The sequence below is a fragment of the Dioscorea cayenensis genome, chromosome 11 (assembly GCF_009730915.1).
Source record: "Dioscorea cayenensis subsp. rotundata cultivar TDr96_F1 chromosome 11, TDr96_F1_v2_PseudoChromosome.rev07_lg8_w22 25.fasta, whole genome shotgun sequence".
Taxonomy (NCBI): Eukaryota; Viridiplantae; Streptophyta; class Magnoliopsida; order Dioscoreales; family Dioscoreaceae; genus Dioscorea; species Dioscorea cayenensis.
In genome coordinates, this window is record NC_052481.1 from 13,683,057 (window position 1) to 13,697,192 (window position 14,136).

At 35.4% G+C, this 14,136-nt stretch overlaps 1 protein-coding gene across 2 annotated transcripts; it reads right to left on the reverse strand.

Annotated features, from left to right (window-relative positions):
• Positions 1 to 2,756: 2,756 nt before the first annotated feature.
• On the reverse strand, positions 2,757 to 7,795 carry LOC120272300 (rac-like GTP-binding protein 5). 2 transcript variants are annotated; one of them, XM_039279096.1, is made up of 8 exons: positions 7,734 to 7,795; positions 7,424 to 7,583; positions 5,745 to 5,832; positions 5,530 to 5,639; positions 5,338 to 5,401; positions 3,450 to 3,514; positions 3,259 to 3,324; positions 2,757 to 3,160 (listed from the first exon to the last, which is right to left on the reverse strand). In XM_039279096.1, the coding sequence occupies exons 2-8, from the start codon at positions 7,520 to 7,522 to the stop codon at positions 3,059 to 3,061; spliced, it is 594 nt and encodes a 197-aa protein (XP_039135030.1). In that variant the 5' UTR covers positions 7,523 to 7,583; positions 7,734 to 7,795; the 3' UTR covers positions 2,757 to 3,058. The 2 variants fall into 2 exon arrangements, with proteins under 2 accessions (XP_039135030.1, XP_039135031.1); XM_039279097.1 differs by having other exon boundaries at positions 7,424 to 7,597; positions 7,734 to 7,789.
• Between the last annotated feature and the right edge of the window lie 6,341 nt (positions 7,796 to 14,136).

Sequence of the window (14,136 nt, forward strand, 5' to 3'; positions counted from 1 at the left end):
CTATGCCCATGACGCGCATGATTTTGGAGGGGACCAAGGTTGAAATGAAGTAATAATAATAATAATAATAATAGTAATAATAATAAATGTCAACAACATGCTTGCGTATTAAATATTTTCTAGTTAAGCATCACTCTCAACTTAATGACATTATTTTCTGGTTAAGCATCCCTTTTTAATTTTTATCAATAATAACAATAATAATAATTATTATTATTATTATAACAATAACAATCATGATGATGATGATGCCTATTATTTTTAACACCACAAAAAACCATATCAAATGTTTTGTAAATACATCTAAAAAAAAGTTAGTATTAAAGTCTAATGTAGAAACTAAAATATATTTATTTTTTAAAATAAATAAGAAAAAAAATTAAAATCACTTCCATATGGAAGTTTTTCTTCAAAAAACGAAAAACATAAATAAATAAATAACCTACTAAAAGGCAAAATGAAATGAGGGGAAGATTACGTCTCCCAGCTTAAGCTTGACTGCTGAACACTCCCCTCCACAAGAGAGCGCGTCGCCATTGCCGACGGTGACCCGCATGTGGGTTGACGGCTGCACGGTCAAATTTAGATGTGCGGCCAGACGCGACTGAATAAAATTATTAGTCGAGCCCCCATCCACGAGTACGATCACCTCTTGACCGTTAATGGTGCCGGTGAGCTTCAAGGTCGACGGAACCATCCTTCCCATCAAAGCATGGAAGGATATGCAAGGATCATCCAAAGAAGGTGTGGTCGTTGAAGACGCTTCCTCTAACAACGGAAAGGTCACCGGTGGCGGTTCCTCCTCTGGCGGTATCACCTCATCCTGATCCACCATTAAGCAGAGGAAGAGAGCGGGCTTGCATTTGTGACCTGGTGTAAACTTGGAGTCGCAATTGAAGCAAAGGCCCTTCTCTCGTCGAGCAGCCATCTCGGTTGGAGTGAGTCGCTTGATTGGCAATGAGACTGGCCTGGGATTCGTTGGAGCTGCAATCGGCGCTATCGATCGAGGAAAAGGTGATCGAGTGAAGGTGGATCGCTCAGCCAGGATTTTATCTTCAACAAGCTTAGCCATCCCCACCGCGTCATGAAGGTTGTCGGGTTTCAGAATATATAGCTCCCTTTGGATCTCCTCTTTCAACCCTGAAAGGAAACAATTCAACAAGCTCTGTTGGCTTAATCCCGTCACTCGAGTAGACAAGCACTCGAAATCCTGGAGGAATGCCGTGACCGTGGTCGATTGCTTCAGCTTGAATAGAGAGGCCTCATGGTTGACAAAAGAGGACGGCCCAAAACGTAATTCAAGCTTCCGGACGAACTCATCCCAATTGGTGAATTGATCTGTATAGTGGAGCCACTGAAACCACTGCCTCGCCGGACCGATCATATAAAACGCAGCAATGGCAAGGCGTTGATCGGCTGGAATTTGGTTGAAAAGGAAGTAATGATTCATTTGAAACAACCAACCTAGCACATCGGGCTCGCCGGCAAACAGGGGAACTTCAATCTTAGGTGGACGGGGAGGTGAATTAGAGGAATTGGAGTGGAGTGATGGAGGAGATAGTACTGAAGAGTGGTGAATGGAAGTATGAGAATTAGGTGATGGAAGTGGAAGTAATGGTGGCTGAGGGGATGAAAATTGTGCAGTCGATGGAGATGCTACTTTGTCAAGGTGCTGCAGCTTCACCATCATGTCTGTCATGACCGCCTGCTGCGCAGCGAGGGAGTTGCGAAGGAAATCAAATGATTCAGAATGACTCTTCCGCAGCAGATCGAATGATTCAGCATGGAGTTGGACTGTAGAACAGAGAGAGTCTATCTTCGCGAACACAGAGTCATGGCGAGCGAGCTGATCGGCCAGTGAGGATAGTTGCTCGTCGACTGCGCGTGCGCGTGTCACCATGCCGTCGGTCATGGATTCAATGAAAGCACCAAATTGTTGCAGAGAACCTGCAGATCAGGGAAAAGATAGAAGAGAGAAGAAGAAGAGAAGAAGAAGAGAAGAGAAAAGAAGATTCGAGAGAGAAGAAGGATAATTTGGCCAAAGATCCCCCTCTTTCATTCCTCATTCCACTTATATGCAAATCCTTACAGAATCATAACCGAATTCCACTTATATGCAAATCCTTACAGAATCATAACCGAATTAATGACCTGGCATTTCATCAAACACGTGATGTGCCAGAACGTTGTGCAGGATATCACAACCTTCTCAATTAATCTCTCTCTCCTAATTACATCATTCATCAATACTAAGTAATTAATCATTCCACACATCCTGTATTCATCCCATCACATAGTCTTCATAAAAGTTGGGTCTCCTTCCATGATTTGGGCGCACACTTCTTCTCACAACGGTGCCATACCTGTTGATGGAGTCAACCTCCTGTGCATCAGAGTCAAAACCACATTCATCCTTGCTTCCTCTAAAATTAATATGCCTTCAATGGCTTGCTTAACCAAAAACAATAACAGAAAGTATACTACATTACCTCTACAATTAAAGGGTTGGGTATTTTATTGATCTTTCAACTCAAATGTTGAGATCAATCCCATGACTTGTAAATATTTATTTAAAAAATAAAAAATAAATATATATATATATATATATATATATATAAAAGAAAGCTGCTGCAAAACCATCCAGCATGCATTTGCTGAGCACTTCATTGAAACTGAAATGAATGCATATTAAAGCATCACAAACAGAATAGATTTACAAATACAGCTGATTAAAAAAATCAGTTAACCAAAAGTACTAAAATGTAAATAAGCCTTCTTTCCTGATTAAATAGAGAATTTAAGATACATATATTGCCAATCCATGAAAGAAAAATAGCCTGAAGATGAAAATCTATTTAGCAGCTAGGTGAATATGAAATCATGCTTCAATAATAAGTTGGTTCGATATCACAAAAAACCAAATCGATTATTTGATGGCTCCATTTGCGTGCACTATTTTTGTCAGCTGACTATACACCAAGCCCTAATTCGTCATACAGAGAAAGAAACTACGGTGATGGTCGGATGGCTCATCTTTTCTCTTTCCCATGTTCTTCGATCACAAAATCGAACAGCCCTTCTGTGCTTTCCTTTTCTTCTTTTTTTGTTTGGGGGGCTGCAGAACCACCTTAATAGCCGCATCAAAGACCCCCTTAACATTCTGTGTGTAATAAAGTATTACCAAAAAAAGTGACAATCGATAAAATGATCGATAAAATAGTATGATAACAAAAAACAGACGGGGAGGAAGAAACATACTTGTTGTGTCTTTGAACTGCATTCAATGTAAAAAGGTGCGGCTATTAGCTTCTTGAGTTCTTCACCCTTCAAAGATAAAAGGGATGTTTGGTAAGTTACACATGCAGTTAGGGTAATTGTTGTCTAGGAAAAATTTTGAATGTAAAAAAAAATATACATATATATAACATTTTTTTACCCAAAAATCTTACCTGAGCGGTAGTAATAGGAACAGCACCAGGGTGATCAACAAAGAATTGTTTATCATCTCGAAGATCTGGAAAGAAGAATGTAACTGGCTTCAAATTACATAACAACAACTAGTAACAAAAAAATAATACAGGCAACAGCAAATATACAAAGGTAATCAAAATCAAAATCCACAAAATAATAACAGTAGAAATTAATAAATAAGAAGTAAAATATAAATTAAACATTTGGCATTCTCTGTGAAGTTTATCCAGAGTATAGTAATGAACATATGTTGTCTACCAAAGGCCAATGCTCAATGATCCTTAATTCAGAAAGAAGCATTTAAGCTCCTGGGGCTGACATAAATAACAATCAACATTGATCTTCTTTCCTAATGTAGTTGTTTCCATACGTTGTGGTAATTTATTGATTCGGTGATCTATACTGCTAACTAGAACAATCAATGAGATCTGAAATTAAAGCACACAATCTTCCACCAAAGAAAGACAGCTTACCATTAGCTAAATCCCAAAATCTGTGCCAAAGCACAAGATACAATTTTTACAGTAACGAAGACAGAAAATGTTTTATCTTGATTATAGTAGAAGATGAAAAAATTTTAAAACAGAGGCATGCAGAACATTAGCATAAATGTGCAATGGACGGAAGATCTCGATGGCACAAAAAAATGAGATGTGACAATGTACAAACAGTATCCTACATTAAGTGAATTAGCGTTCTGTGGTCAACAAACTACATGGTGCACATAGGCAAGATGCAGTATACAGTAAATTGATGGAAAAAAGCATATCCAGAGCAATTAAACTAAAGTGGCACCTAACATACCAGACTTTCTTAAAATTTTAAAAACCAGAGTAACATGGATAAAACAGCATGTGCCTGCTAAATTAACAAGACAAATGATATCGTACTAGAACTATAAAACACATTTCAGAGAATTTCATATAGATTGACTATAGTCCATAAAAGGCACTCCCTCCGGTCCTATTTATATATCCACTTTAAATAATTCACGTCGATTAAGAATGTTGTTTAAAATTAGTTGATAGTCTTAAAGTAATAAAAAAATGTATCAACTGGCCAAAATTACCCTTATTTATAAATTCATCAAAATTCGATTAATTTCTCTCTCTATTTTAATTATATTTTTTATTCCCTCTCTCAAAATGGTGCTTTACATTTTCCAAAAAATAAGATATATGATTACATTAAAAATAAAGGGTAATCTTGGAAAGAGATTATTTAATGCTTCTTAGATTTTTAAATGGACATTAAAAAAAAGCTTCTAGAATGGGACATATAAATAGAACCAGACGGAGTAATATGTAGAAAGTCACTTTATTAAACATTTTATAACTACTACAATGCTCCTTGAGGACAAATTTTCCTTGAAAGCTAAAAAACACCACCATGCTACTCAATCACAAATTTTCCTATAACAAACAAACATAAAATGTGAACTCACCAAATCATAAAATAATCTTAATAGTGACTACCTACCCTCAGCAAAACCGGTTTTACATATTATTAGTATGTTACTGCCACATACTACCACAACAAAGTGAATCTGGGGAAAGGTGGGAGAATCATTTATCCCATGGTTGAAGTTTCAAGGCACAATTTTATAGATATTTTCAAAATTTACACCATTTCAACTCACTTATAATAGAATGAAGGCGGCATATCTCATAAATCAGAAATGGAAAGAAAAGATGACAACATACTTTAAGACAAAAGAGATTATCACAATTCCGAAAAACAAAATATTGAAGGAAAATGCAAAAAAATAAAAATAAAAATAAAAATAAAAAAAATAAAAAAAATTGAAACAAATAGATGTTCGAGACATGATGCCTAGAGGAAAAAAAAACAATAAGAAAACATTACCAAGCTTTGTTCCAACAAGAATTATAGGGACACCAGGTGCATAGTGCTTCAGTTCAGGAATCCACTAGAAACAGGACAATTCGCAAGCATAGAAAAAAAAAAGCAACAACCAAGTGAGTTTTACTAAAATAAAATGAAAAAGAAATCACAAGAATAAGAATATATCATTATGAAGAAATAACCAGTTTCTACCTTTTTAGCAACATTCTCATAGCTGGCCTTACTTATAAGGGAGAAGGCTAGCAGAAAAACATCTGCTCCACGATAGCTCAAAGGCCTTAGACGATTATAATCCTCTTGCCCTGTCACATTAATGTATGGCACCGCATGATTAAGAAATGTCCAGATTTATAAAAAAAATAAAAAAGGAAAAAAAAAAACAAGATCCAAGAGAAAGGGAAATCTACCTGCAGTGTCCCAGAGGCCAAGGTTCACTGTATTGCCATCAACTACAACATTTGCACTGAAATTGTCGAAAACAGTAGGCACATAATCCTATCACGGGAATCAAAAGCAACAGTAAATTTCCATAAGAGAGGTTGGATGTACGAAAAACATTTGAAAATAAAGCCATCAGTATTATTGACAAAAAAAATCCAAACATCCAACTAGTCAAGTGAATGACGCCACATATAAAATGAAGAAACACATCCAAAATAATAGACTAGCATTCTTTCTAACTATTTTCCTTGCTTTCCGAGGAGAAACTACAACAAAGGTCATGACAGATGACATTAGAGGATCATAGATGGATCTAGTCAAACGAGAATTCAAAGGATATGTCATACTCATTCATTAAGCATTTCCTTATTTGATTTCCTACCCAAATGCCCTCCTCAAAATAAATGACTAATGGCGAAAAATCAGGCGACAAAATGGAGCAACTCTGAGCGAAAAAAAAAACAAAATAATAAAGTAGAATAGAAGTAAAAGCAACTTAGAACAATGAAGCTCTTGACTTTTGAATGCAAAATCTAAAGTAACAAAACAATGTCAATATCAACTACAAACATGTGCCAATTTAATAAATTAAAAGAGATTACAAAGACAACATCAGAACAATCACTAAATCAAACAACTAAAAATCAAAGCTCCGCCATAAGGGATTTTTAAGAAAGACAACTTCAACCAATCGAAGAAAAAAGTTTTCACTTTCATGACTCCACAATTCCAATTTATATGCCCCCAGAAATATGAAGCTGACATAATTCCTCAAACCATAGCCAGAAACAACCTAAAGGAATGAACTTTCTAGATAAAACTTCAACTATCCATATACTGACAGGTAGAAGTAAAAGGATATTGACAAATTCCTTCACCCAGTAAGTATTCACATTCACATCTGTGAAATAAACTTTCCAGATTAGTTGAAGCAAACAGAATGATGAGAAAAAAACCAAATTCTTGACTAAGAAAGCATCAATCCACCATTAATCATTTATAGCTACCAAAAAGTGAAGGATGTTTCATGTCATAATTCCAAGACAAGCGCTAATTCATCTCATTAATTAAAAATATAAGTAATAAAAAAAATAAAAATAATTATTAAAAAAACAACAACAACAACCACCACCTTCAGCATGTCAAGCACATCCTCTAATTATAAATTAAAGGAAAAGAGCTTTTAAAGATGTTTATGGAACAGAAAGGACACAGTAAGCTAATGACATTCCATCAACAACTCCAATAAGCAATCATCACAAATGGATCTAAACAATAGAAATCAAAAATAATGATCAACATCCCCTTAAACAAACACCAAAGTGTGAATCCAATGAGAAATCCACCCAAGTTTAGCAAGAAACGCCAACAATCCAAGAATTCACAAGGAAGTAAAAGTTTTCATTTGTTACACAATTAACCCCACAAAGCATCCTCATAGAGGATCTCAACCAAAAAAAAAATTCACTTTCTCAGTGAAAACCTAAACACATATAAAACATAAAAGCAAAAGAACTAAAAAAGAAATCTTTTCCCAACTGATTATTCCTAAACACCCAAAACAAGTAAAAGATCAAACTTTCCGCAGCAAAACCCTAAAAGAAATCAAATGCAGGGAAAAGGCCACAGATTCAAGCAAGCTCACCGTGGGGAAGGTGTTGCTGGTATAGGAAATGAGCATGCATGTCTTTCCGACGGCCCCATCCCCAACAGTCACACACTTTATGAACCTCGACGCGCTCATCTCCACTGATCTCCTCCCCTCTCGGCCAAAATCACCGCGAAACGCCCAGAACCCTCCTCTCCTTCAAGAAAACATCTGAAATCCCTCAAAACTCACACACATTTCCACAATCACAGCCCCCAAATCATGGACGAACAATGGAAGGATAAAAAAAAACAAAAATGAACCCTAGATCTCCCTTTCGGAGCGAGAGAGCGAAAGAGAAGCGCACCTTGGGGACGAGACGCAGGAAGGAGAAAAATGGACGAGAGGAGAAGAAGAGTGCGATTGAAGCGGTCTACCGAACATCCATGAAATTTATTATTTAAAAAAAAGAATATTTATTTTAATATTATTTATTACAGAATTTTTTTAAAATTAATTATTGATTTTTTTTTTACAATTAAATTACTGTTAAGAATAATTTGGTCTATAAATATTTGTCATTTCTTTTAAGGCGCACATAATTCAATTTTAGAAGTTTTTAATCACATTAATTATTAATATTTAAATTTTCAAGAATGGCAGGCTGTGTGTTTTCTGTTGGAATTTGTTGCTATTTATTATGGATTTGCAATTTTGTCAATAAAAATAGAAAATAATGTTAGAAATTTTTTTCCTTTCCCTGACTCTTTTAATATAAATTTTGAATATATTCTGGCATAATATTTAATTTTTTATATTTAATCTATTTAAATGAATTATTAAAAATTTTCAAAAGTATTCTCTTTATAATTCATCAAAATTAATCAAATTATCTTGAACTAATCATCAACACTAATGTTTATTTTTTTCCTCTAAAAGCAAAAAAAGTTTCATATCTTTTGCGATATATATTAAAATGTTTAAAAAAATAGAATAGGTAGCAACTGGTTTATTTTTAAAAAATGAAAAATTGTTACATAGATGTACCAATGCCCCATAAATTTACATGCCATGATCAAGGGCAGTCACAATTAAGAGGAGCTTTGATCTTGTGAGACCTTTGATCTATGTGCCGGGTGGATCCCACAGCTTGTTGAATAAAGCTCCAAATATTCAAATAGTGACTGTCTTTGCTTCTTGCTTTGTCTATTTATTTTCTGTATATCTTTTTGTTTATATGGAAAAAAAAAAAGAAAACTTTTTAATTCGAATAAAATGTTGATCTTATTCATACTCGGATTAAAAAGAGTCCAATATGAGTTTAAATAAAATTCAATTTTTATGGATAACGATTCCGGTTTAAAGAGAGTTTATCATGCTAGAAAAAAAATTACTATTATTAAAATAAATCCGAGTTTTAAATAAACATACAATATAAAAAATAAATAAATAAAATTTGTATTTGATGTAGCCTAATTCAAACTTCTTACCACGTAATACCCCACTTCTCACATCACACCCACTATCTCTTTTTAAACCCACAATCTCGAACACGTGAAGTTTTATGTAACTGTTAATCATACATCTATAAGTAGCCTCCCTCATTAAAACGGGGGGAGGACTTTTGGATGGGAGGGGGGAACATAAAAAGGAAGACCAGCATTTATTCTCTACTGACTTAGCAATCGGAGTATTTGTGGGGAATACTTCCTACACTGTTACAGGTCTTGGCATCTGAAGAAGGAAGAGACTCCAGCTCCTTTTGTTCAACCTCCAAGTTCGAAGTTCTACAAGTTCAAGATCCCTAACAAATTCATTATTGTATTTAGGCAACAACAGTTGGCACCGTCTTTGGGAAACGATCAAAAGGCCTTCACACAAGGTTACCTTCATGTAGTCTCTTCAATCTACGCTAATGCCACCAAAGAAGTCCCAGACATCACACTCTCAGATGGCTACTACTCAAGATGAAATGATTTCTCAAAGTGAAAACCTTCAAAAACAATTAGAGATTCCATCTTAACCCTCAGGAGATATGATGCCAGCGATTCCTTTAAGCGAATATGAAGTGCTTAAAAAGAAGTTCGATGAAAACAACAGAAAGTTGGATGATTTAATGCTCTTTGTCCAACAAGCTCTACCTCAAGAAACGCTCCCTTCCAACCTACATCTTAGGGGAAAGCAAGCTATGGAACAACAAGAGTAAGGTGATCCACATCCTCATAACCAAGAGAGGGTTGAACCTCCACTAGCCAAAAAAAATGCAGAAAAAATCCAAGAGGTAGTAGAAAGCACCTACAAAGGAGAGTCAAGAGCATTTGAGAGAGATGCGGAGGAATCTACCTTTAGCATAAAGGAGGCAGCTGATCTAAAAAAGATAATTGAACATGTTCTGGAACAGAAGAAGCTGGTTCCTACCGAGGAAACACCACAAATAAACAAGGTTCCTTTCGTCAAGAAAATCAAGGTAAAACCTTTAATGCCATAACTAACAACTTATTCTAGAAAGGGTGACCCTTACGACTAAGGGTGAGCAAAAAAATCCGGATCTGATGATCCGATCCGGCATCTAAATTTTTTACCCGAATTTTTTGGGTACCCGATCCGAAAAAAAGGGTCGGGTACCCGATTTGAATTTTTTAGACAAAAATCGGGTCTGATCCAGGTCAAGAGAAATTAAAACTCGGATAACCGAATCCAATCCAGGTTTTATTTTTTAGTATATTCTTATATATAGATACATAATAATTTTAAATTTTATATGGTCTAAAAAGCAAAAAAGAAAAAAAAATCCAAATCCCTTATATCTAAACCCTTTAAGAGTTATATATATATATATATATATATATATATATATATATATATATATATATATATATATATATATATATATATATATATATATATATATAGGTACATATGTACATTACTACATTTAAATTTTACAAGGGCTAAAAGTAAAAAAAAATATTCAAATGTCTAATCTAATAACTTAAAGAGTTATATAGTTATATAGTTATATATATATATATATTAATAAATTTAAATTCTACATAGATTAAAAGTAAAAAGACAGAAAAAAAATCCCAAATCCCTGCCTCCCAGTCCCTAACGGCTATCATCCTGCCTCTTCTCTCTAGTCTCCATCCAAATCTCTTCTCTTTCTAGCAACCAATGATCATTATTGATGAGACACTTGATGCTTTCAAAGATTTTTCCTTTTAATGACTAAGATTGATAAAACTCTATATTATTTTTGTTATGAATTTTGTTGTATGGAAAATAATATAAGAGCTTAATGCTCTTTATAATTTATAACTTTTTTATATTTGTTTTTTATCTAATGTTATTATATAAAGAAAATATATAAACTAGATAAAACTTAAATTCGGATCCGGATATCCGATATCAGATCCGGTTTAGACCGGGTACCCGATTCTTAGTACCCGGTTTAAACCGGGTGGGTCGAGTTTTTGCCAATCCGAAAAACCGAGTACCTGATTCGGTTTTAAAAACTAGATCGGATACCCGGTTTTGCTCACCTCTACTTACGATCATATGCAAAACTATGAGGCAGTGATGCTACTTCATGGATGGGAGGACGCAATCATGTGCAAAGCATTTCTGCTTACCTTAACTGAGCATGCACGTATATGGTTTAATAATCTGAAGAAAGGATGAATTTCAAACTTCAATCAGTTGAGGAAGGAATTTATAGATACATTCCTCATTAATGCTAGAAGAAAGAAGGATGCTACATACCTTCTGATAGTTAAACAAGATGAGAAAGAGAGCCTGAAGGAAGAATGCCGGAAAAGACTTTAACTCAACTGCGATGCCAAAAATCTTTAACCCAATAGAGGCCATGTAATTCTAAAAGTGGGGTGGGGACTTCCTTATATAGAGGTCGAAAGATGAGGGTTTAAATTTGAGTTGAACTCAGCAGATAAATCTTTATCCAACGATAAAGATAAATTCAAGCATATTAGAGTTTTATCCAACCATATTATCATGATATAGATAAATTTAAATTAGTTGTATCTTATTTGGATAAGTTCAAATATTATTATTAGTAAGATAAGTTTAAAAGAAGTTTGAATTTGAAGCAGATAAAGACCTACTTCTATCTTTATCTTTAAGGTTCTAACCTAAAGATAGAAGTGGGGAGCAACTGATGTGGCCTAATTCAAACTTCTAACCACGTAGTACCCCACTTCTCATATCACACCCACTATTTTTTTTTGAACCCACGATCTCGAACATGTGAAGCTTTACGTAACTGTTAATCATACATCTATAAATAGCCTCCCTCATTAAAATAGGGGAGGACTTTTTGGGGGAACATAAAAGGAAGACCAGCATTTATTCCCTACTGACTTAGCCATCGGAGTGTTTGTGGGGAACACTTCCCACACTGTTACAGGTCTTGGCATCTGAAGAAGGAAGAGACTCCAGCTCCTTTTGCTCGACCTCCAAGTTCGAAGTTCTACAAGTTCAAGGTCCCTAACAAATTCACTATTGTATTCAGACAACAACAGTATTGAATGAGATAAGGAAAAAATTCAAATTTTAAATCCTAGATATATGGAACAAATAGGGAGATTTGTTTCTGATGTTTGGCAGAATCCCGGGATAAAAGAAAAAAAATTGAATTAGAAAAGAGAGGAGGAGGAGGGCTAAGAACTATGCTGATGAATCCATTATCTCTTTTAATGGTGGGTCCATGGATGCTTCACTCTCTCTTATTTTGATATTCATCCCATAACCCATGTTCATCCATCCATATGCACCTTCATCTTCTTTCATGGTGGGACCTTGGGAGAAGATGTGAGGATATAAAATCACGCACATGCATGCAGTGAGGCATGAAAGGCAGGCATGTTTTCATTCTCCCTCTTTTTGCATCTCAAACCGGTCTTTATCTCTCTATGAACGAGCTAGAGAGAGAGCCATGGTGGTGATAGTGCATGGTTCTTCATTACTGACTTCCGCCCATGCGACACCCACGAGCCCACCGGCGAGCCGGAGTTTCTAGGGAAAGATTGATCCCAAACACTTCGGGGATCACGTATACCATGACAAGCCCCTAAGTTTGAAGAGGAGCTAAAGAAATCTAAGAAAAAGAAGAAGAAGAAGGAACAAGAGAAGGATGTTTTGTTTGGAGAAGAAGGTTGCCGGAGAGCTGCTGATAATGAGACGCGAAGTTTCTCCGTCGAGATTCAACCACAAGGTATTATACTCAAGAAATATATATATATATATATATATATATATATAATGAAAGATATATATGAAAAAAAAAAGATAGCTTCATGCATAAAAAAATCCATACTATGATACGCAGGGGCCCCACCATTATATATGATATCTATATTAACATGAGTTGTATACATGCAGGCATGCTTTTATATATTATACATGCAAACATGTTCCTAGCTCTACATGTGTTGCTTCTCTCTTTCTCTCATGCCATTGTATATTACATGCAAGCATGCCTTTCATATATTGCATGCAAGTATGCTCTCCTCCATGTGTTTTTACTACTTCTAAGCGCCATCACAAAAAAGTGAGAAAAAGCTAAAGAAGAGGAGGACAACATGGTGGTGATGATATATGGCTTATGCCGCCATCACTACCCTGGCTAAGGATGAGAAGAAGGACAGCGTGGTGGTGACGATATATGGCTTATGCCACTGTTACCACCTTGGCAGAGCCCAAGAAGTCAACATCCTCCATATACTTAAAAGGTTCGTTAAGTGGTTATTGCATCAAGGAGGTAGATGCTCTTATGAAATTTCATGCCAATATATATATATATATTCATGCATGCTCTTACATATATTTCGGTTGCCAATCCCATGCAAAAATGCCTCGACTTTTCTTAAAAAAAAAAAAATCTGTCATCCCATATACATCTCTTTCATGATGGGTGCCACTTATATATGACATCTCTATAATTTTGCATGTCCAATGCAATACCATGCATGGCACTTTGTTTGATGAACTATAGTATGCATGCATCTTTCGCTTAAGGAATCAAGTATGCTTCATCTATCATGCTATGCCCACATGCATCCTTCTTCTTCCTGGCCCTGCTAGTGTGCAAACATGAACCAAAATTAATATACTTCATGCATGTATTCATGCCATGCATTGTACTGAAGTTCACTATTAGTTCATATAAAAAAATGGTAAAAAAAAGGAAGAAAAAAGAAAGAAAGAAAAAATTTGAGGACACATATGCAAAATTGTGAAAATGTGTGAAACTATGAAAGCTCGAGGGTTTAACTGCAAAAGCCATGAAAAATATGAAAGTATGAAAGTTTGGGGGTTTATTTGCAAAATTTGATAAAATGTGAAAACAAAAATGAAAAGTTAGAGGCTCTAAATGCAAAAAAAAAAGAGGGAAAAAAAGAAAAAAAAAAGTTTTTAGCAAAGATATGGGGGTATTTTGGTAATTTCACAAGACCCCCCCCCCCCTCTTTAAGCTTACCGTGATGTCTAATGCATGGCGACTGCTCTCCTTGAGAGGGCCTCTTCATTACCTCTTGACAGTCATAGAAGCTGATGGCCTATTGAAGACTCTTAAAAACTCTTTTCAAGCTCGTCGCGATGTCCAATACATGGCGCCAATAGCTCTCTTTGAGAGAACCTCTCCATTGCCTCTTGACAGTTATGGAAGTGGATGGGCTATTGAAGACTCTTAAAAAACTTTCTTGAAGCTAGGGTGATGTCCAATGCATGGTGACTGCTCTCCTTGAAACCATCTC